General features: G+C 40.2%; 1 protein-coding gene and 1 pseudogene across 1 annotated transcript; one reads left to right on the forward strand and one right to left on the reverse strand.

Annotated features, from left to right (window-relative positions):
- LOC132286949 (zinc finger protein NUTCRACKER-like) overlaps window positions 1-22,588 on the reverse strand; it is a 70,710-nt pseudogene extending 48,122 nt beyond the window's left edge.
- Window positions 22,589-23,778: 1,190 nt separating this feature from the next.
- LOC132281089 (uncharacterized) lies at window positions 23,779-24,372 on the forward strand (the record flags this gene model as incomplete). Its single annotated transcript, XM_059782826.1, has 1 exon — window positions 23,779-24,372. A coding segment is annotated over one exon (579 nt), but the record flags the coding sequence as incomplete, so codon positions are not given.
- Between the last annotated feature and the right edge of the window lie 1,611 nt (window positions 24,373-25,983).

Here is a 25,983-nt window from a genome sequence, read left to right on the forward strand (position 1 = left end):
TGAATAGAGGCAACATGCTAAAATGTACACGAGGTGGGCATGTGTTCCTAGGCCTAATAGGGTACACCTCCAACCATCATAGCCAGCTATGCATTCCCATGCATATACACGCCCTAACCATCGATCCTGAGACTCAAGCTTATATCGAGGTACCATAACAATATATATATAATCCATCCAGAATCCCTAGTAGTGCCGCTCAACTAGTCATTGCCTTGACACTACAAATCAATAGGACTTAACTTTTACTTAATCCTGTAACGACCCAAATCCTCATGGATTTGGATCATTAAACGGGTCCTTACCCGACCCAAAATCATCTAAGGGTAAAACAGTCTTTTCACATTGAATTTAAATAACAAGGTTCAAAAGGGTAAAATGGTAATTTACCACAATTCAATAATTTGAGACTCAAATGGTATAGCAGTCATTTGCCACATCATATAATAAATAAAATAAGGTTCGGGGCAATACAGTCCTTTCGGTAGTTAAAATATAATTATTTCACTTATTTGGGTCATTAAAGTAATTACGTGTAACCTCACTTAGGTGCCAAAGTGTAATTTTAGGAAACTAAACACATATTACTTAAGTGACATAAACCGGTCAACATCTCCACACTATACGTCGACTAGTTTGGGTTATGAACAGTGGGAAAACCCACTGCCGAGATACCGGTCGACGTTTGGAATTTTTACGTCGACTGGTTTGGGACGTGCAAGATGAACAACTTCTAGGAGGATACCGGTCAACATCTGGGAAGCCACACGTCGACTGGTTTGGAACGTGAACATGATTACCACACTGTAAGATACCGGTCGACGTATGGGGAGTCATACGTCGACTGGTTTGGGTCATTCACGTTCAAAATGCTTACTGTCAGGATACCGATCGACGTATGGGATGCCACACGTCGACTGGTTTGGGTTATCCAGACTTGGTTACCACTGTCCAAAGAAAAACCAAACACTGGATGTTCAACCACCCACGTCGTTATACTTACGTACATAAATTAAGATATGCTTCAACATCAAATTGTAATAACAACCACCACGTAGATCACGTAATTTACAACACGTTACACCAAATACGGGAATTAGTGTAATAAGAATTTAATTACATTACCCAAATGGATTTACACAAAATGGACCTAAATACATCACATGATGGTAATTAATATATTTTGAATCAACACTTTTTAAAAATTAGGCCCAAAACAAAAGTAGCAAAAATGAAACATCTTTCTACTCTAAGCTAAGGCAAGGGTGGATTGTCTTCCGCTGTTTCTTTGCCATGACTTGAAAAAAATGTAAAATATGATGGGTTGAGCAATATTCTCAGTAGGTGACACTTAAGACATGTCTCTTGGGTCCCCGTGAATCCGACCAAAGAATAGGGCAATAGGAATGGGGATCATACAATGTCGGGATAACACAACATAACAACAAGTCTCATTATAAACAACAGCATGCTATGGGATGCAATGCAAGCCGATGTCGCTCCCCATTTTCTTTTTTCAAAACATCACTTTCAAACTGTTAATATAACCCGCCCTTTGGTGACCCCGCAGCGACACGAGAGGAGGATTGGCTAGTGTCCCTGACCCTTGGTACCCCCGCGGCGTCATTATGGGGCCCAGCTAGCTCAACCACGCTAGGGCGACTCCCTAGTCCCCTCTAGGCTATATTAACACTCCGGCCATTTGGTACCCCCGCGGCGATCGGGTTTTCACAAAACAATTTCTCAACATACTTTCCCAAAACTCCCCCTTTTTTTTCGTTTCAAAATCAATTTTCTTCCCATTTCTTGCCCAATATAAATACATAGATGCATTTATGTCATGCCAATATTCATCATTTCATAATTAGTTCAAATTTGTCTACAAAGCATAGCTCACAAGAATTTCACAAGAATATACCACATGGTCACATACATTAATAATCTAGCATTTTGAGCATACATACATCAACACATAAGCATGTTCATCACATAGATCATCTAATACACATAGTCCCACAATTAACAAAATGCATAACAATTAGATAATTGTCTAGGAACTACCCAAATTAAGCATGTTAATTAACCATTTAAGAGGAGATAACTCACTAAAGCACAAGAACATCACGGATTAAGAGCCCCTACCTCAAGTTGATGCAAAACCCTTAAAATGGGTCCCTAATTTCAAATTCCTTAGGGAGGCTCAAAGCAGAAATCGTTGGTACTCACGCGTTGAGCTCGTCGTGCTGTCCATTTAGCCGCAAACGACACTTAAAAACTCCAAGAATTGAGAGAGTAATCATGATACAAAGTTTAATGTAAAAGAAAAAGAAAATGAAGAGGAAATGGAGCAAGAAGGGAAACCAGCGGGGAGAGAGAAGATAGAGACCAAAAATGTGGTCTCAAGGCTTTAAAGTTAGTGGTGGTGGGTCCCATGAATTTCCTTTTCTTTTCCATTTTTCATTAGTGTCAATTTGCACCACATATTACAATACATGCACTATTAGATAAATACCACATAAACATATAAATTTAAAATGTACAAAAGCAATTGGACCCAACCACAATCCCGTACACAAAATGTGAAATGACAAAAATGCCCTTACGGCGACACAACTTTCGAAAAAAAAAAGAAAAATACTGAAAATTGGAAACGTCACAATCTACCCTCCTTGAAGAGATTTCGTCCTCGAAATCTACCCTCCTTAAGAAGAAGGAGCCTCACAACCACAGTCTTTCCGAGAACACCTCACAAAATTTTGAGACTAAGAACTCAACAACCATATCGCCTTTAACACCAGCGTCAACAGGCAATCACACACTGCAGCCAGAATATCGTACATAAAACCCACTGAGTTCTATACTCGACTTAAGACCGACACCGGTCCCCTTCTACACCGCTACATAATACTTCAGAGCTCGAAGAAAAACGGTTACAAGACCGCTGAATAAGACAACATCCTATCACAACTCATCCCTTTAAAGGGGAACCCAAACCCCAAACGAGGAACCCCACCATCACACAATCATACCCAAACTCAATCTACGCATCTCTATCCAACCAATACTCGTCATCCAACATACGGCTGTACTCCTACAAAATCATACAATGACCACCAACCACACTAACCGACAATTATTATACTGGTCAATCTCAAGATAACTAAATGATATCCCCCAACAATTATTCAATCATGAGTCACCAAAACAATAAATTGTACTACCCTATATTCTGAACACAAATCCTCAAAACGAGATTCTCTATAATCAATGATTGTACTACTAACTTGTTATCAAACACTCAATACCTCCTAACACCTTTCGTCACCCAAGATAAATCCTGTAAATCCACATTGTCATACCAACACAACGCATAGCACCATACTCTCACTATCACCAACAAATCGGAACGATCATTGACCTTTGACCCGACATCGTGCTAGAGAGGGATTGATTCAGGAGAAATGGTTGGCCAGGCCATCCTTATCCTCAATCCGATGTCGACACTGACGTCGTTCTTGTCCTCAGGTCTAAACCCCAAACGCAACCCTATACCATCCGCAAAACAGCCAAGAGATCTACTCTCTAATCAATCTATCACTCTACGTAACCTCGTCCGCCATATAGTCACATATCAGTTCTAAAATCCCAATCGCACTTTAATTACACAACCCTTAACAAGCCGGAAACAAAACGACACCAAACATCACAATCACCAACTAGTATAAAAGATCTCGATCTCCTCATAACATCCACACCAGGTAAATTACTCCAAGTCACCATTCGTTTTGATTCTTACCTCTTCAAAACGCTTAATACGATCGTCTCATATTTGAAACCTCAAAATCAAGGTCAATCACTCCTACAGTTCTTTAACGGAATCCTACAATCACGCTTTAGCTGTAAAACATTCAAACAATACCGACATTTATCCTCAAGACACTACTAGAATCAATCACTTCTAAAATCATCCAAATACATGAGTCATATCACCTAATTATCCTCAAACAACTGCAATTCACGACACATTCCCTAGCCATCACCACTAGCACTAATCATCAGAAACATAACCCTCATTTGGCCACCCGTGCCACACATCCCACCAATCAAAACCATTCCCAAAATAAACACCACTAAAAACCAAAGACTATACATTCCTCCGTGTAAGTAAGTCGACCCCCTTTCAATCAAAACCTCAATCGATGAACTCTAACGGCGCAATACCTACTTACAATCCGTCCACCTACAGACACACATAAATCTTAGACAGAGACAAGACTCATAACAAACAACGTCCTTGCCAGGACTGGAACAACAGAAAGGGTAATAAGCCTGGCTCTCACAAGAGACTAACGACTCATGCCTGAGTGCACCTAGTGATTGGTCACATGCTATTCATCAATCGTCCAGCCATAGACACTCAATCTCACCTGAGACAAAAAGAACTCCTTACGCACAAGGAGAAGAACCAACTAGATACACATACGAGACTACGACTGCAACTCTAGGCGACCTCACCAAAAACGAACCGTCATACACAGTCAACATCAGAACCTTGCATACGCCACCCCGTAACACTTATGATAAGAGTACCAACGCTCACGTCACAAAAACACAAGGAATAAGACTAGTCACATCAGTCACATTAACCCACGACTCGTCAAAGGAAAAAGTGCCTATCTGGCAACACCGCTCTTACTAGCTCAAGAGACTAAACTACCCCCAATCACTATAACTAACACACAACTTCATCGTCTATTTAACAACACACAACAAACGAATCACAACCCCTAATCCATCCTTGGATCATGCCTAAAACCATCATGCTCATCCACACTAATTATGACGACCCTGGTTTTTTTAGACCAGCGTGTCCTGTGATGAACCGAAGGTTGACCCGATAACGGATCCGATAAGCGAAAGCGAACACAGAAAACAAGACTCTAGGAAGTCAAAGTGATCTTCCATGAGGTCGTGGAACTCAATGAGAACTGATACGGAAGCAAAAGGTCAAAAATATGACAAATAAGCCCCCAGTGGCAAAATAGTCATTTTTAAAAAATGTGGATTCGGGTGCCACAGAGCACACCGCTGGAAAGATAACGAAAAATTAACAAATCCAGACTCAAGAATCACTTGATTCAGAGTCCGGATGAAGAAGATATGAAACTCCAAAGTTTCATAAAAACCAACTTTCGAGTTTCAAAACAGTGCGGCAAGGGTAATTAACAAGGGGTAAAATGATCTTTTTAGATAAAATTGGATGCATTTGAGCATACCGATAGATAGACTATGAAAAATTAATGAATCTAGACTCAAGAATCACTTGATTCGGAGTCCGGATGAAGAAGATATGAAACGTCAAACTTTCAAAAAAACCAACCTTTTGAGTTTAAAATCAGTGCGGCAAGGGTACTTTACAAAGGGTAAAATAGTCTTTTCAGATATAATTAGATGTAACCGTGAATACCGTTGGATAGACAAGCAAAAAATAATAAACTTAGACTCAAAAATCACTTGATTTGGAGTCGGGACGAAGAAGATATGACGCCTCAAAGTTTCAAAAAATTAGACTTATTTTCCAGGTAAGAAATCTGGGTAGGAATAGTGTTTTAACAGCAAGCACCAATTAAATTTTTTTCCAGAACCGAGGCTAAAAAATGACCCTTAAACGAGTTTTTCTGGAAAAACACGAAGAAGAAACCTCCCTTAAAATCACGATTTCTACCCGACTATGTAGAAGAAACCAAAAAAAATACAATGTAAAGTCCCTAAAATGCCTCTTGAACAGCCTAGGTCAAGATGGACCCAAAAAGCTACTACAAGCATGTTTTTCCAGAAACAGCCAGAATAGAGAGTAAAAACGGGCCAGTAGATGAATTTTTCTGGAAAAACACAAAGAAGAAACCTCCCTCAAAATTGAGTTTTCTACGTGACACGCGTAGAATTTTAAAAAAAAAAATGCAATGTAGAATGCCCGAAATGCCCCTCCATGAAATCTAGTCATAGAGGTCCAAAAAGCTGCTAAAAAAAAAAAACAGAAAGCTGAACTTTGCGATCAATTTCTGGCACCAAGACGATATTTTCTGGAAAAACACGAAAAAGAAACCCCCCCTAAAATCACGTTTTCTATTCAACCATGTTGAAAGAAGGAAATAAAACTGAATTAAAAGGTCTGAAATGCCCCTAGATCAGAATATGCAACAAAAACGCAAAATGAAATCGTAGGAGGCTCAAAACACAAATGATGAGGTTTTGCTCGGAAATGACTATGCACGCAAACGTAACTTACCTATTTAGATGCGCTACAATGGTCCATGGCTTAAAAATATAGCCGATGCAAAATCCGACCCCACAACGGGCAAAAAGGCAAAAATGGACTTAGAATGGAAAACATGGAATCCAAAAATGTAAAATGGAGTCAAATGACCGTTTAGCCCTTGGCCACAATTCATACAAGATTAATAATACCCTATGAAAGAATGAAAATGGAATTCCCACACCCGATGCAACCATGGTGAAACAATGACTTGCGATTTTTCAAGGTTTTCATAATATTTCATGAAGTTAAAAAGTTATATAGAATACAACATACATGTCATTGGCCTCCTGCCTCGTCTCATACATATCAAATACATTGAAAGAAGTATACTTAAGTACACATTACATACATGGAATCAAATATACATATTTTGACATATAAGACTACAATTGGCATTCCAAGCCAACCTTCACAAAAATGGAAGTCTCCAAGTCCACAAACCATCCAAGCATAATGAAGACCTCAACTTTGATTCTTGTACCTGAAATATGACCTAGTATCGTAGGGGTGAGTAACATAAAGCTACTCGTAGGAGATGAGCATGCATCGACCTAGTATTTTACAAATTTATCACCTTAAGGTGAAACATGTTAAAGGGGTTCATGCCACCTAACGTCTATATCGAAATGAGACTCAGGGAGCATCCTAAGCTACCTTAGAGTGTTTCTAGCATAAATCACATCATCTATGTCATTTAAACAATATGGAAGCATGTTATACAAAGCAACAAGATATAGGTTCTTAAAGGTATTAACTTGCAATCTCGAATACAGAAACAACTAAAGTGATCATGTCACCTAACGTCTATGTTCTAAATAAGTCTAAGGAATCATCCTAGGCCATGCTAAACAATCAAAACACAAATTACAACTTCAATGCAATCTAACCATATAAAAGCATATTATACAAGGCAACAAAATACAATTTCTTAAAGCTATCAGCTTGGAATCTAAAGCACGAAAACAACAGAAGTGGGTCATGCCACCTAACGTCTATGTTATAAATGAATCAATAGGATCAATCCTAAGCTTTATTAGAACGTCAAACATGATTTTCAATATCGATGCAATTTAACCAACATTGGAACTTCCAATACAATGCATAAAGCACAATTCCGCAAAGTTAACATCCCGTAACTTAAAATGGAACGACAAATAAGAAATAACAAGTTACAACATCATCTAGTTATCAACTTGAAAATGAAATGCGAAATCAAATAAAGTGGATACTCGGACAACACACTGGATCAGACCGACAACAAGTTCAGCGGTAACCGGGTCCAGAAACTCTGAAACTGGAGAAAAACGACCAAAACGGAATTCTATGAATTTATAAGTCAACAAAAAGTGAAAATGAATCCCGTACGAGGATCCAGGCTCCAAACGAGACATTTTGCAATAACTTTCGTTAATTGCACAATGGCTTCTACAAAAAGGGTTAACTGCGAAACTGCCCCAGAATGAAAAAATCTTCCAAAAGATATTTTCTTAGATGCCCCTGAAATAAACTATCTTCAAAATATATTTATGAAAACACCCCAAGAAATTAAATTAATTCCAAAGATTTCTGCATCCATGCCCCTATAGGCACCGGGAGCAACCAGAGTACTTTCTTTCAAAAGTAAAGATACGTATTTTGTGGAAACCACTCACGATAAGGATACGTGAAGTCAAAAACCAACGCCGAGCTTGAAAAGTGAAGTTGTGCCAAAAACTAACAAACAGAGATAAGACGAAATAGGGAAAAGACGAAATAACGCATAGTGTCTGAAAAACGAAAAATGCGAAAATGACTCGATCCTCAAAGGAAGTTGTCAATCCGTATGAAGAGTCTCAGAAACCAATTTTGAGCACTCGAGATGACACTAAGCGGCACGAAACAGAGCTCAGAAAAGAAAATTAAACGAAAAAAATTCGTTCGTAAAATTTCAGGAAAAAGGAAAGGAAAGCAAATAATCGGGTCGTTACACTAATCATCACACCACGATATCATAACACTTCCACTGTCACTCATTCCAACAACCATTCAAACCTATTATCCCATCAGACCATCAAGTTACTACTAAAAGATTTTCCCCAAACATCCTTAAGATAATAACATTGTAAACAAAGAACAAGCATAATGCTCATTGCTCCCATAACAACCACTATTTACCACTAGAAAAGAACATCCACACGTCAATGTTCAAATAAAATAAGCATAAAAATCCTAAATGCTCAACACCCAACTGTCTCCTTAAAACCATCAATATTGCGATCAATCACTACTGTCTTCTTGAATACTGGGTTCACTCCAAAACTGACTTACTCTACAATTACAGGAACCTCAAGTACTAATACCCCATGATCATTCTTCCCAAAATAACTTCACAATTCCAATCCCTTATAAACAACGAACCTCCACTACCAATCGCTCATTCAAAAGTGACACTAACCCGTCATGAAAACACACCTCACTTATGATACCCGACACCAAGGTCAGCAACCCGCAACAAGAAAATTAAAAATCCTACACGGCAACGCTACATGAACAATCCCTAAGAGGGACAACAAACACTACACCAAATGGTCAACCACACAAGCTACAGTCTACGATAACTACAACCAGTGATCTCTCTAATTGGTATCTAACTGGACACTCAAGCCATACCTACAACTGACCTATCCAACCAAACAAAAGGGTATTCAACTCTTACACCCCCAACACTATCATTTCCCAACCAATCGCTATAATTACCATCCCACAATGGAATGTCCACATCAATTTCATTTGAGTTATGTGTCCGTAGCTCGCCCAGTGTGGTAGCCTTCTGGTGCCACCTGCACATGCTCACGCACACCTGCCCACATGGCCACAAAATAAAGAAATCAAATAGAACATGCCACCGAGCCTAAGAGGTCACTCCTCATCCTGGCTCAACATAATCTGTGACCAACATTCTATGGTCACCAAATAACATCACACTTAGCTTCTGCCTTCCTCACTGGAAATCAAAACAATAGGTGCAACTTGCGTATCTTATCGCCAACTCAAGGTCAACCACAATTCATATTCTCAAAACAACAATCTAAGAGACAAACTCTCAACATACTTTCCTAAAACTCCCTAAAAACATCTAACATATTAGTATATTACATACTAAAAACATAACACCTACTCATGGTTCATTTAAGTTAGTATTACACACACATAACATATTAGTATATGATCACGTAAGCAAAATAACACGTAGATAATTAAACAAGTAAGCAAATGAACAAGTCAGCATGCTTCTTCAAATATCAAAACACGTAACAAATAATCTCATACGCAATACAAACAACTTCCCATGCAACCCTACATAGGCCTCTACCCGTCGTCCTAAGGTTTTTGAACCATTGCTCTGATACCATTCTGTAACAACCCAAATCATCATGGATCCGGATCATTAAACGGGTACAAGAGTCATTTCACATTGAATTTAAATAACAAGGTCCAAAAGGCTAAAATGGTAATTTACCACAATTCAATAATTTGAGACTCAAAGGGTATAACAGTCATTTGCCACATCACATAATAAATAAAATAAGGTTCGGGGCAATACAGTCCTTTCAGTAGTTAAAATATAATTATTTCACTTATTTGGGTCATTAAAGTAATTACGTGTAACCTCACTTGGGTGCCAAAGTGTAATTTTAGGAAACTAAACACATATTACTTAAGTGACATAAACCGGTCGACATCTCCACACCATACGTCGACTAGTTTGGGTTATGAACCGTGGGAAAACCCACTGCCGAGATACCCGTCGACGTTTGGAATTTTTACGTCGACTGGTTTGGGATGTGCAAGATGAACAACTTCTAGGAGGTTACCGGTCGATGTTTGGGAAGCCACACGTCGACTGGTTTGGAACGTGTACATGATTACCACACTGTAAGATACCAGTCGACGTATGGGGAGCCATACGTCGACTGGTTTAGGTCATTCACGTTCAAAATGCTTACGGTCAAGATACCGGTCGACGTATGGGATGCCACACGTCGACTGGTTTGGGATATCCAGACTTGGTTACCACTGTCAAAGAAAAACCAAACACTAGATGTTCAACCACCCACGCTGTTACACTTACGTACATAAATTAAAATATGCTTCAACATCAAATTGTAATAACAACCACCACGTTGATAACATAATTTATAACACGTTACACCAAATACGGGAATTAGTGTAATAAGAATTTAATTACATTACCCAAATGGATTTACACAAAATGGACCTAAATACATCACGTAACGCTAATTAATACATTTTGAATCAACCCTTTTTAAAAATTAGGCCCAAAACAAAAGTAGCAAAACTAAAACATCTTTCTACTCCAAGCTAAGGCAAGGGTGGATTGTCTTCCGCTATTTCTTTGCCATGACCTGAAAAAAATGTAGAATATGATGGGGTGAGCAATATGCTCAGTAAGTGACACTTAAGACATGTCTCTTGTGTCCCCGTGAATCCGACCAAAGAATAGGGCAATAGGAATGGGGATCATACAACGTCGGGATAACACAACATAACAACAAGTCTCATTATAAACAATAGCATGCTATGGGATGCAATGCATGCCGATGTCGCTCCCCATTTTCTTTTCTCAAAACATCACTTTCAAACTGTTAATATAACCCGCCCTTTGGTGACCCCGCAGCGACACGAGAGGAGGATTGGCTAGTGTCCCTGACCCTTGGTACCCTCGCGGCGTCATTATGGGGCCCAGCTAGCTCAACCACGCTAGGGCGACTCCCTAGTTCCCTCTAGGCTATATTAACACTCAGGCCCTTTGGTACCCCCACGGCGATCGGGTTTTCACAAAACAATTTCTCAACATACTTTCCCAAAACTCCCCTTTTTTTTCGTTTCAAAATCAATTTTCTTCCCATTTCTTGCCCAATGTAAATGCATAGATGCATTTATGTCATACCAATATTCATCATTTCATAATTAGTTCAAATTTGTCTACAAAGCATAGCTCACAAGAATTTCACAAGAATATACCACATGGTCACATACATTAATAATCTAGCATTTTGAGCATACATGCATCAACACATAAGCATGTTCATCACATGGATCATCTAATACACATAGTCTCACAATTAACAAAATACATAACAATTAGACAATTGTCTAGGAACTACCCAAATTAAGCATATTAATTAACCATTTAAAAAGTGCTAACTCACTAAAGCACAAGAACATCATGGATTAAGAGCCCCTACCTCAAGTTGATGCAAAACCCTTAAATGGGTCCCTAATTTCAAATTCCCTAGGGAGGCTCAAAGCTGAAATCGTTGGTACTCACGCGTAGAGCTCGTCGTGCTCTCCGTTTAGCCGCAAATGGCACTTAAAAACTCCAAGAATTGAGAGAATAATCATGATACAAAGTTTAATGTAAAAGAGAAAAAAAATGAAGAGGAAATGGAGCAAGAAGGGAAACCAGCGGGAGAGAGAAGATAGAGACCAAAAATGTGGTCTCAAGGCTTTAAAGTTAGTGGTGGTGGGTCCCATGAATTTCCTTTTCTTTTCCATTTTTCATTAGTCTCAATTTGCACCACATATTACAATACATGCACTATTAGATAAACACCACATAAACATATAAATTTAAAATGTACAAAAGCAATTGGACCCAACCACAATCCCGTACACAAAACGTTAAATGACGAAAATGCCCTTATGGCGACACAACTTCCGAAAAAAAAGAAAAATACTGAATATTGGAAAGGTCACAAATCCCTTCCTTAATCAAGAGTAGGTGGGTTGTGGTATTTTAAAACCAAACCGTCCCTAGTATGCCACCGTCCTAAACCGGTGCATACTATCGAATCATCCAGCTATTGATAATACAGACAATTAAGGCAAATATCAACTAAGTCCATACATCCAACAACTGATACTAAAAGTAATAATGTAAGCATCAATAAGCGTAGTCAAATTATGTACATAAACATGCTCAGTTTATACTGCTCCTCAAGATCCGGTAAAGTGTTACATCTAACTCACAATACCATCCAATATCAACTCATCCTCAAAAACATAATTGAAATACATGATCATGATATATGTTGATACAAGCTTCAATTAGATTATCCGTCACAACAAAAATTGCTAACATAGAGGATTAAACAATTTAATTCTTCCAACTCTAAAAACAGTGGACTAATTTGTTTAAATCATCTACTGTCCAAGATACTCCAAGTAATTAGTTTATTAGCAATACTTCTGAAGCCTTAATACAAACATAAGTTTCAATTATACCTTCCACCTAGAGTCCGTATCACAACTGAAACCCCAAAAACCATCCACTGTATGCAAAAACTCATAGAAAACGAAAATAAAAATAAATAAATAAATAAAACTGGAGCAAGGAGCCAGCTCCCACAAGTGTGGACCCAGCTCATTTGGCCTTGGAGTCGGCTCCCACACCTTGGGAGCCCCCTCCCAATCAAAGGGAGCCGGCTCTCTCCAAGGGAGAGCCGGCTCTCTCCCTCTCTACCTTGTCTTCTCCATTTCCGACCCTGTTTACACCTCTGATACCTCACTGCCATGGCTCCCAGAAGTTGTAACCAAACCCCAGTATGTTCCCAGTCCATGTTTAAGTCCTTATTACTTCACTAACATGGATTTAAACAGAGAATTATGCAATAAACTTCACGTTTTAACAATTTAACAAGTATACAACACATACTGATATATTTCAATTTTAGCACAAACAGAGATCGTTTTTAACATTCAATTAATCGTGGAACTATTTAGGAATGCAAAGAACATGAAGCCTAAGGGATAGAGTAAAGGATAGAACTTGCCTTACACCGACGTCTTTCTCAATTCTCCGGCGAACACTCTGTTTGCCCTCTCTGTTTCTTCCCAGACTTCTCCAAACTTCTCTCTGCCTTTACTATATCGTGTATATGGTTCTCAAACCCTAGGCAAACCCCTAAAGATGTATTTATAAGCCACCCTTAAACCTAACCCTAAGTGTGATATAATACAGAGACTAAGTCGCCTAAGTTAATACAGAAACCCTAAGGAAATCCCACTAATGTAATTCATAATTAAACTAGTATGATAAATTAATTAATACTTAACTAAACCATATTACGATTAATTTAATTGTAGGAAACAATAATTTCTACAAAATAATTAATTCTATTTACATAAACAAGTAATACTATTTAAAGAAAACAATTAGTTTACAATTACAATTAAGTTAATTAAACTATTAAATAAACACACATGCACTTAAACAATTAAAAATGCAATTTAAACAATAAATTAAATACTAACTAAAATCCAATTAATTAAAATAATAAGCAATTAAACTATTAAATTAACACATACGCACTTAAACAATTAAAAATGCAAGTTAAACAATAAATTAAATACCAGGACTATCCTTTTGAAATTAGGGGTATTACAGCGCCTTCAAGAAACCAGAGCTCGCATTGAAAGGTTGGAGGGGGAGCTCACACAAGAGCGAGAAAGTTTGGCAGTGATGGTGGCATACTCACAGGAGCTCGATGATGATTATTCATTGTTGTCCTCATACATAGATTAAGCTTTCTCGCTTCTCTTTTTTTTTTTGTTCAAGGATCTTACAAATGTAATTGTGGCATTACAAATGTAACCGAGAAAAAACAAAAAGGAATGAAAGAAGCATTGGTGTATTGCGTGTTTTCCTCCCTCCCTCCCCCCCCCCCCCCCCTCCCCCTTTTTTGTTGTTTATATCAAAAGATAGGTAAAAAGGATGGCAACATTATACTTGTGCAAGGAAGGAACTTTCTTATAAGATGAATATGTTGTTACACTCTTAGCAAAAGTAGGGTTTCAGCCATACATTGTTAATTGGGCTGTGATCAGAGCCCTCGAGAGTGCAATAACCACTATTACTATATGTTCTTACAATATAAGGGCCTTCCTAATTAGGTGAAAACTTGGGAGCTATGAGACCTCGCATAACATGTGGGGCAGCCTTAAGAACAAGCTCACCTGGTCTGAACTATCGAGGTTGGATAGGTTTGTTATACGCTCGCGCTATATTGCGCTGATACTCTTGGAGATGTTGAAGGGCTGTCTCTCGTCTTTCATCGAGGGCTTCCAATTCATTATCTCGAGACATAGGGACCCTACTTCGCGAGGTGAACTATGCTGCGGGGATTGCAATATCTACTGGCAAGACAGCCTTGGTTCCATAGACAAGGGAGAACGGGGTTTAACCAGTAAAGAGTTTGTTGGAAGTGCGATAGGCCCACAGCGCCAGGGGTAATTGGTCAACCCATGTGGTGGGGCTTTCTTCAAGAGTTCAACTCAGGATGCAGATGATGTTTTTGTTGGAGGCCTCTGCCTGGCCATTGCCCAGTGGGTAGTAAAGTGACGAACATATATGTTAGAGGTTATATTGCACGAGCAGCCTTTTGACTTTGTGATTTACAAAAGGGGTACCATTATCGGTGAGGAGACATTGAGGAATCCTAAAATGACAGATGATATTCTCTTGTATGAATGTAGTGACAGCCCCACTGGTGGCGTGCTTGAGAGGGACATCCTCGATCCATTTGGTGAAAAACTCTGTTGTAATAAGGATCCACATGTGACCTCACACTGGTGGGTGGATTAGGCCAATGAGATCTAACCTCCACGTGTGAAATGGCCAAGGGGCCTCAATGGGATGAAAGGGCATAGCTGGAGTGTGAATCTGATAATGGTGATATTGGCAAAGCCTGAACTTTTATACATGAGACTTGGCATCGCCCTCCATGGTGGGCCAATAAACTCCCATGCGCAGCAAGTGTGCGAAAAGCTTGAACACGCCTTGCTGCTTGAATTGGTGAGCCTTTTTTAGGACCTCCGCGGCTTTGCTTTGGGACAAGCATTGCATATACGCGCCATTGAGGGCGCAGCGAACAAGTTAGCCCCCCTTAAGCTCGAACTGTGCAGATTTTCTTCTTATCTTCGTAGCGACTTGCTTATCGACTTAGAGAGTGCCATGCGATAAGAATTCGATGAAAGGGCGACGCCAATCAGCAACATCGAGGACATAAGACTCTGTCTCATCCATCATGGCCTGACATTGTGGGCAAGTGCGCTAGAGGGTGTTGGCCTGTGCGGCCATATCGGGCCAATAGTAACCCTGATGTTGGAGTCGTTGATACAGCGTAAGAGGGGTAGCGTAGTGCTGCTCGTGAGTTATTTTGAGGGCCGCTTTAGCTTCTTAGGAGTCCAGACACCTGGCCAATGTTTCACATGGTAGACGGAAGTACAACAGCCCTTACAAGAGTTGAAATGATTTCAATTGCGATACAATAAATGCCCTGTCATATGCTTGAGTTAATTAATAATTGGGATCCGCCAGTCATTGTTTGGAACAGACGTGACGGGGAAAAGCTCGGCGATTGTGGCTGGGCCAATTCACTTGGTAATGTAAACTTGAGTCGTATCATCCACGTTTGTCAGTTTAGAGGCCAATGTTACGAACACGTTTGGATATCGATTGTTGGAGCGAGGTACATGCACGAAACAGACGAAAGAGAACTTGGCGAGACGCCTCTGGATGATGGTCCGGTAAGACACGAGTGTAGGCTCACGAACAGCATACTCATTAGTTACCTGTCTGATAACTAGTTTGGAATCTCCACATATGCATATTCATTGTTAGAATAGCTCAACGCGAGCTTGAAGGCCGCAATGACCTACTGAGCAGGAGATGTAAGGATGATGCCTGCTCCTCCTCCCTTAGTAGTGAAAGAGCCATCAAAAGTAAGTTGCCACTCATCATTACTGTCCTGTGCGGCTGCGACCTAGAGCTCGTTGAGGTATAATGCGTCATCAAGGGGTTTATGCTTTTGGTCCAGGAATTGAGCGAGCAAATCAGCTAAAGCTTGGCTCTTGATACCTCGCAGTGCATGGCATGTGATATTGAACTCTGAGATGGCCAAGAGCCATCGTGACGCCTTTCCAGAGATGATGGGCTTAGAGAAGAGGTGTCTGTATGGATCACGTCGTGTGATCAAATGGATGAGGTGGGCCATGAAGTAGTGTCTAAACTTTTTTGTGGCAATGACTAGTCATAAAGACTAGTGCGAGACAATGAAGTTCAATGGCTGAGTAGCGAGTTTTAGCCTCTAGGATGAGTCGGCTAAGATAGTAGACTGGCATTCCTGCCCCTCAACCATTTACGCGAAAAGGGCGTCAATAGACTTGTCAGTCGAGGTGAGGAAAAGTAGCAGTGGCTGCTCCCTGATAGGTCGGTGCATTGTGGTCAATGAGCTGATAATAGACTTGATCTTTTTGAAGGTTACTTAATGAGCTGTTGTCCGAATAAACTTAGCATTACCTTTGATCAATGAGCTGAAAGGGTGAGACACCTCTACTAGTGCTGGTATAAATCTATGCAGATAGGAAACCTTGCCTAAAGAACTTTTAAGCTGCTTGAAAGAGCAAGGGCAAGGCATATCCGTGATTGTGTGAGCTTTGGTAGGGTCAAGGTTGATCCCCTGATGATGTACTGAAAAACCTAGGAAATTGCCTCGATTTAATCCAAATATGCACTTAAGAGGGTTCATGCGTAGATTGTACATGAGGCATCGCTTGAACACTTGGCACAGGTCCTAAAGATGATCTTCTTGTTGGCTGGATTTCATCACCAAGTCGTTAACATAGTCTTTCACTGTGTGATGTAACATATCATGGAAGATGGCGGTCATGGCTCTCTGATACGTGGCACTTGCATTTTTCAACCCGAAGGCCATGACAGTGTAATAAAAATTTCCAAGTGGCATTTGAAATGCAGTTTTGTGAGCATCCTCTTCGGCCATCCGTATCTGATTGTAGCCACTATAACCATCCATAAAGGAAAACAGTGAATGCCCTACCTTTGCGTCAACTAACATATCAATGATTGGGAGAGGGAAATCATCTTTCGAACATGCCTTGTTAAGATTACGAAAATCAACACAGATGCGGATTTGACCATTCTTCTTCTTCATAGGAACAATATTGGCCAGCCAAGTGGGGTGCAAGATTGGTCTAATGAAATCGGCTAGGAGCAAGTTTTCAACTTTTGTCTTGGTCTGAAGCTCAAGCTCTGGTCAGTAGACTCGAGGTACTTGTTTGACAGGGCGCGAGCCCGACATAGTGCTGAGATGGTGTGTTACAAGCTGGGGGTTTAACCCTGGTATCTCGCTATAAGTCCAAGCGAAGATGTCTGAAAATTCTTTCAAAAGGCAAATGAGATTGTCTCGTAATGAAGAGTCCAGTTGCGAGGAGACAAAAGTCGTCCGCAGCTCTTGCCCGGCGGATGCGAGATTGATTTCTTTGAGATCTAAAAGTTGCAGTGACTCCTCTTCCACAGATACAGGCTCGACAACTGGGCTCGCCGAAGCTGAGCCCGCACCCCATTATAAACAATAGACATTTCACCCATCCGATAACCGGACCTGTTTACACTCCCGAGGAGTAGTGACCTCTGCGCTGCGGCGGGGAACGTATGGTTGGGGAGGGTAGAAGATGCCCTGTTATACCTCTTTCCACTTGGGCAATGGAGTACGGATGATATTTGCCTCTCTTTCTTCATCCTCATCGTCTAAATCATCAAAGAAAAGGGCCTCGATAAAATCGGCCTCGTACTTGGCGAAAGGCTTATCTGAGCATGGGATCGTGATGACTTTGTTGCCCAAAATGCCTTTGGAACATTGTTGATAGGTTGAAGCCACTATGCCAAAATGGTGCATCCATGCCTGCCTAAGGAGTACATCGTAGGAGGTATCGGCCTTAATAACGTGGAACTTAGTAGGAGCACGGAACCTGCCAACTGCTAGATCTACATTCACATAACCGAGGGTCTGGTGGGATTCATTGCCAAAACCATACACTTCAATGGCTTCCTTGACGAGGCGATCCTGGGGTAGACCGGCTTCCTGGAAAGTTGTCCAAGGTATGATATTAATGGAGGATCCATTGTCAAGAAAAACACGTCAGAATTCCCTTCCATTGATCTGCGCATTGACATAGAGAGGACAATTCTGAGGAGTAGACACTCTCTTATCAGATTCAGAGAAGGAAATTGTTAAAGGGGCTTGCTGGGAGGTGTGCTGACTCAACGAAGCTGCTGCGCAACGCTCTTCTTCACTGTGTTGTGTCTGAATCCTTGACTACAAGGATTGGTTTCTTTAAGCTCATCGTAATAAGTGATCACGGCTACACCGCGGTGGTAAGGATAGGGATTACGCTGCACATCCTTCGGCTCGGTCAACTCGAGATCACCACCCTCAAGTCATTGCTAAAAGATTCGCCTCAGGGTTCTTCAGGCGTTTGTCGGATGTGTAGTGACTTGATGGAAGATGCAGAAATTTGGGTTGGCGCGATCTTGCACGGTTGGTTTTTTGTGAGGAACAGCTAGCGCGACCATGCCATGTTTAACCCATTACTCGAAGGTGCTAGCGACTTCCTCTATACATACTGGGAATTAGGGAGGATCATTGGCTCGCTTAGTGCGAGGTCCCTTGGCTTTTGCATCTGTTTCACCGCGTTTCTTAGCTCTATTGTTGCGAGAAGCAACTGGTGTCTCTTTGCGAGTGGCCTGCCTAGTAACCTCTACTCTGGGAGGCGTGTGGTCCTTGCAAATGTTCCTTACAGCTGTGGTGAGGTCGCTTGAACCGTTGAGCCCTAAATTGACCAGGTGTACCCTGTAGGTTCTGTTCATAGCTTGTATGCAAATATTAACCAAATTTCTCTCACTGTTACCCTCAAAGCATTCCCTCGCGCGGGCTTAGAAGTGAGAAAAGAACTTAAGGGGCTCCTCGTGGTGCTCCTGTGTTTTTTTGGTGAGTGAGAGGGTGGTGACCCTCTCGATGGCTTGGCCAAACTTGTCATGAAACTTTTGGGAGAGCTATTGCAATGTGGTGATTGAGTCTGGCTCGAGGCTTCGAAACCATCTGTATGTGAGCCCTGTGAGGGACTTGGAGAATTCTCGAAGGCGCAGGACCTCATCGTGGCTATGCTGGCCTAGAGACTCTACGAATCTCTGTAAAGGCTCATCAGCATCCCTTTTGACACCATCGTACTTGGGAAACTTCGGGATGGTGTACCCCTATGGGTACGGAGTCTGAGCGAGGCTTTTTAGATACAGAGGCTCTATACGTAGTACTAACGCGCATGCGCCAGACGAGGCATGCTTCATGAAGAAATCACGTAGCATGGATTTAGTGACATACTCCGGAGAAAGGTTTGCCGGAGGGACAACTTGAACCGGGGTGGGCTTTGGGGCTACCTGAGCTTGCGTTGGTGGATACCATAGTAGTGGCACATGCGTAGCTAAACTGCCTGGCTCGTCGTGCTTGGCAGGGTTACCCTGGCAGGAGAAGCAATTCTGGCCCGTGCACTTTCTATGATCAGGGCCTCCAGTCTGTCAAGGCGGTCGTTAAGGTCACAGTTGGACTGTAACAATTCCTCATGGACGGAAAGGGCTGCTAAGCTCTCCAGCATTGTGATGTGTGGTGCACAAACATTAGAAGCATGCGACGGCGCCTAAGACTAGAGTGGAGCGTCACCACCTCCCCCAACAGAGGGCTCTGAATGATGAGTCGGCATATCCTGTGATTCCATCTGCTTGTACTGATATCCCCAGTGGAGTCGCCAAAATGTAGGGGTTCTTTTTTAATCAAACAATAAACAATAATTTAATGATGATATCAGAAATACAAATATGAAAGAAACAGAGGAGATGCTTAGAGTATGAGGAGGAGAAGAAGACCAATTATCAAGATTAAGATGGTGGTAGGACAAGTATACAATATCTTATGACAGCTTCCTCTTCTAGGGTTAGTGATTTCTTTATAGGACAATACTATTTATAGGCTCGGATTCCATTGGTTATTATCCAATGGTCCCCTTCGTGCATGGTTTCTCGCATGCATTGCTCCTAGTCAAGATTACGCGGGTAATATTGGGGATTTAGGAGCCTGAAGGGTCTAATCCTCTCATTGAGCCTTGCACTTTGTTGTCATGTCATTTCTTCCTTAATCAAGGGCCTCAAATGTTGCTTGGCGTTCGGTTGGTCAAGCCTGGCACAGCATTAAATGTGATTTTAAGGTTTACTGTCATAATGTGCATAATCCCATCATCTTGTTAATTGGGCCTTGCTGAAAGCAAAGGCATTTCTTGACTTCTCATCCACTAATCTAAGATCCTCCTAAGTTTCCCAATCTTAGATTCTTTATAGCAGCAAAAACCTTACCTTCGTTTCATGCTACGTGTGAATTTTAATAACGAGTGGTATTGCCTAGCCTAATACCAAGGCTTGGAGTGCTTGAAGGTTAGGTCCTCGAGGATTGCATGGGCTTGGAGTGATGCCAGGGTTTAAGGTGCTTAAGAGTTGGTCTCTCGAGGCTTGAGGGGCCTGGAGCGATGCTAGGGGTTAAGGTTCTCGAGAGTTGATTCATCGAGGCTTGATGGGCCAGGAGCAATACTAGGGCTTAGGTTGCTCAAGGGCTGACTCTTGAGGCTTGATGGGCCTGGAGCAATGCCAGAGCTTAAAGTGCTTGAGAGTTGATCTCTCGAGACTTGATGGGCCTGTAGCGATGCCAGGGCTTAGGGATGCTCGAAGGTTAGTCCCTCGAGGCTTGATGAGCCTGGAGCGATGCCAGGGCTTAAGGTGCTCGAGAGTTGGTCTCTCGAGGCTTGATGGACCTGAAGCAATGTCAGGGTTTAAGGTGCTCGAGAGTTGGTCTCTCAAGGCTTTGCCTTTTCAAATCGTCACGAGGAATTGGGTTAGGGTCGTATTGATTTGTCAAAGTGTCATGTCAGCTTCTAATAAGTGACACCCACATTGTGCAATTCTAGGTCCCATAATATGATAATTGATCATATTGCTGGCTGTTGTGGTGTTGATGTCAGATGTCGTATTAACTCTAGCTGTTTCTTCTGCTAAAGCATCACAAAAAGCTCTATGTGCGATCAACCTATCTCGCCTGCTCATGTATAATCCGTAAACATAATCAATCTTAAAGAATCAAAACTAAAGATTCAAGCATGCATACAATAATAACCCAAAAATAATAGCTATTTATAAGATGAAAAAGATTGTAGTATATAATTTTGGACATTTCGTACTCAAATTTATGTAATTGATATAGGTATTGCAATCAGGCCACAGAACATGCGATCGGTGGTCACGATTCAATTAAGAAAAGCAACAAAAAGAGTATCATTATTGTTGTGAAAATAAACAGTATCCATAGGAATCCTAATTAACTTAAAGAAGACATTTCAGAGTATGTAAATCAAGAATATCATGTCTAGTTTTAAACAATATATTTGTCTTCACTCTGGCCACCTATATATATATATATATATATATATCCTTTCTCTAGCTCTGAGAGAAAGAGGGGTCATCCTACTTCCTGTAAAAATGAAGATATCAGTCAAAAAATAAATAAATAAATAAATACCCTCTCAAGCTTCACTATTCTCCTTAATTTTTTTTCTTTGCAGGTGATTAAATGATACTTTTATATATTTCTTTGAACTGTTATTCTGAAAAGGTACTATATAAAGAACTAGCTAGTACAACAATTACCTTGAAAATATATTCCCACAGTCACATTTGTATTCTCCAGTGCCACAAGTTTTTGTGTGTGCTTTCCAGTCTGACTGCACTGTTTGTCGCTTTGAGCACTTCTCACACTTCCACTTCTTCTCCCCATGCTTTCGACAGAAGTGCTTCTTTATACCAGTAAGGTCTCCAAGAGCCCTGGAGGGTGGTGATGGACACAGCTCTTTTCAGGGCACACATAAACACGCTTCCTCACTTATGTACTGGTTCTTTGCTTGAGCTTCCATGGAAGGTTATGTCCACGGCGATGTAATTGCAAGTTTTGATCCCTCTGGAACCCTTTTCCACATGTCTCACACAATAAACTTTTGGTGGCCATTACAGTTTTTGGTGACAAGGCAATGACTTCGGCTTCAGGATCTGTATGTAATGAATTAAAGTATATCCATTAATATATATAATCTTGAATATTCATATATGGATATACTCATGATGGACCGATGGTGATAAAGCTAGACAGAAAGAAAGTTACAAGAAAAGCTACGTTTGATTGAAAATTTTAAGACAGAGACTTTCCTGGAGTTCCTGGGAGGTTCCTCTTCTTCTTTATGGTGGGAGGATTCGATCCACCATTTCGGTTTTCCAATAAAACCATTTGGAATTGCTTCTTCTGCCATTTTCTCTAACATATTCACTGTCTGGTTCAATCTACAGAGAAAAATCCCATTAAAGCAGAAGTCTATATACAAGTTTTAGAGATGAAAATATGTGAAAAACAGAAAGATACCTTTTGTTATGGTGACCACAGAACCTGATATTTGGAAACTTAGCTCTCTCTCTCTCTCTCTCTGAGACACATATAAAGGGAAGTATCAGAAGTGAACCTTTATGTTAAGGTCTGAATCAGTAGCTGAAAAATTAGTGGAAGTCTCTCTCATTTGTTGTGGTCTTTTAACTGCTTTTGGTTAGAATATATATATATATATAGTAGTAGTATACTGTAATATATTGATTGATAAGAGGCGGTGAAAAGTTAAAGTTGGAAGGGAGAGGAAGGGTTGAAGGGGAGGTGGCCAAAGAAACCCTCAAAGGTGCATGATGACACATATGATGAGGTCGATCTGGGAAAAGTGAAGCTTCATGCCTTTCCCTTTGGAATATTGTTGGTGATATGCCACATTTTCTGATCAAGTATTACGGATCATGTTCTTTACTCTTGCAGACCGTAGTTATAGTTCATTCAACAACAATTTGTCCCAAGAAGTTTGTATTTAATTTCAAGTTGGACACTTGCATTAATATCTCTGTGTACTAACTTGAGAGGGAGTGTTGGAGAATATCATCATAGTAGCTATGTAAGCCTTGACACAATATGGATAGTAGTAATTCATTGGAGCTATTTTAGGAATCCTTCATCAATATAATTCTCATATTTTTCACCTGTTTGTATTCTTTCACCCATAAATAGAGGTGTGGTCATTGTAAACAAAATTACGAGAGCATTTAATAAAAGAGAAGTAGCCATTTGGGCTTTGTGTGACAGGAGATTCTTGTGTTGTTCATGTTCAATCTCTCTCTTCAATTTTATTTTTCTTAACAAAAGGATCTGAATGGTGTTGGATTTCTTTACATTGCCATGAAAATTTTGGCTGGTTGTGGATCTTCATTTTGAACATGCAGATCTGTTATAGCTTAAAAAGGAAAATATCGTTTTTCTTTCTTTTTCATAAATCTGGATGTATGTGCGAAAAGTTCATTAATCATTTCATAGTTTCTAGCATCATTTTTGTGTTTTCTAGTGAGGAAAATTCAATATGTCAATGAAAAATAAATAGTTTATAGTTTCATTTATAACAATAACATTTGTGCTTAATCTTTGAAAATTAACCTTCTTGTACTTTTCCAGGATCCACTAAAAAATGGAGTTTTGGCAGTTCAAACTATACGCAACAATATAATGGCGTCTACACTTTTGGCATCAACAGCAATCACTCTCAGTTCATTGATCGGTGTTTTCGTGAGCAACACATCGAACTCGGCCTCTGCATCATCAGAATTAATTTACGGCAACAAAACTCCCCTCATGTCTTCAGTCAAGTACTTTACTATCTTGCTCTGCTTCCTCGTCGCCTTTGTTTGCAATGTGCAGTCTATTAGGTACTATGCCCATGTTAGCTTCTTGGCTACCTTGCCCACATTACAAGATAAAAGAGAATCTATCGAGTATGTTGCGAGAAACTTGAACAGGGGTAGCTTGTTTTGGTCACTTGGACTGCGAGCATTTTACTTGTCATTCCCTCTCTTCCTCTGGATTTTCGGGCCGATTCCCATGTTCGTTTGTTGCTGCTTAATGTCATTTGTGCTGTACTTCTTGGACACAACTTCCAGCTTTACAAGGCATCATCACATTCACTCTATGAAAGGTGAAAAAACCGAGGATGTTGAGATTGGAAGCTGAAAGGCCCATATAGATTTATAAAAAGCAACCCTTTAATTAAGAGTATTATTTTGAAAAGATAGAGATTCTTGTATTTATGACACAGATAGAAGTTGTTTGTAAATTTGTCCTTGGGTCTTAAACTCCCTTCTTAGTAGCACATAATAATGTGTGTGTTCTCATGCATGCTGGTGTCTCCTTAAAAGATGGGACGGACTTGACCCACCCTTTTCTGGCACAAACTCTCACCTGGTTCATGTTACTTACACAGGTTAAACCTTTACACTATGCAACCCAATGTTTGCCTTTCATCCCTCAATGCTGCTGAAAACCATAATCACCTGTATGCTCAAGACCTGGGAAACATTTCTTAATTTGGGCCTCGATCTCCAACTGGAAACAGAAACTGAAAAGAGGCAGAGTCATGGTTTGGAAGGAAAGAAATAACAGTTTATTCAGAAACAAATCACTACCTCCACAACAATTGATGAATGAGCTGGTGATCAATGCAATTTGATTGAAACTTTTGTGTATGACAATTGACCCACCCTTTGCTGAAGAAATTCTAGTTGAGTGGAACTTGCCATCCTCCTTTTTTTGAGCCGACCCACTCAAACCCTTTCTTTAATCACCACCACCACCACCCCCACCCCCACCTGTGCAGTAACTGATACTTTCTTGCTTCTTGATGAATCCTGCCTATGGATTTAAGTTTTTTCTTTTGATTTGGACCTGGGCCTGGGCCCTGTTGTTTTCTTAAGACGTATTTTTGGACCACTTTGTGGACATGTTTTCATTTCTATGTTTCTTAAGGCCCGTACCCTCCAAGGCTATTATTCTCTCATCTATCTACCACATTCAGTACACTTGAACCCGCTTCTTCAACATCAATTTATTGCAACTAATTTTGTCCAATCCACTTCTAAGTATATATTTGCATGTTTTAGGAAGGTACAAGTAAGTTTTAGAAACTTTAAAACTGGGCAAATCAGTTTGCATGCATATTTAGAAAAACATTTTATCAATGCATAAGAAATTGCCTAAGTTCTAAGAAATTTGAAAACTTAGCATGTAGCATGTAATGAAAACTTTTTTCTCAAAGACATTAGAAATGTGTATAGTGCATTAGCTGCTGGCCTAGTTGATAGATTGTCAAACTCTCCGAACAGGTGTGCTCGTATTCGAGTCCCCCTACTCCTTATATGTCCGAAACATATATAAACATAAGTTGTATGCATGAACCTTACATTCTTCAATGTAGTTTTAATACCTGATAATTTCTGCAAAACATACATGAAACTATACCAAGTACTATCGAATGTAAGATAAATCATAAACAATGATACTCAACAATAATGAAAATTTTCAGAAGATTGTTTTCCACTTGTCTCTTTGATAGTTTTTGCAAATCAGACATGAAATTATACCAAGTACATCATCATAAACAATAATACTCAACAGTAATGAAAATTTTCAGAAGATTGTTTTCCACTTGTCTCTTTATAAATTTTCGTATTATTGTTTTTCACTTATCTCTCCCTTACTTTCCCTTACAATATGCTTAAGTATCATATAAAATATCATCATTCAAATTCATAATTAATTATATTAGAGAAACCGCTAAGATTTATAATGGAGAAATAAATG

Source organism: Cornus florida, unplaced genomic scaffold, assembly GCF_030987335.1.
Source record: "Cornus florida cultivar Cherokee Brave unplaced genomic scaffold, ASM3098733v1 CherokeeBrave_3.0.0_Hap2_Chr11, whole genome shotgun sequence".
NCBI lineage: Eukaryota > Viridiplantae > Streptophyta > Magnoliopsida > Cornales > Cornaceae > Cornus > Cornus florida.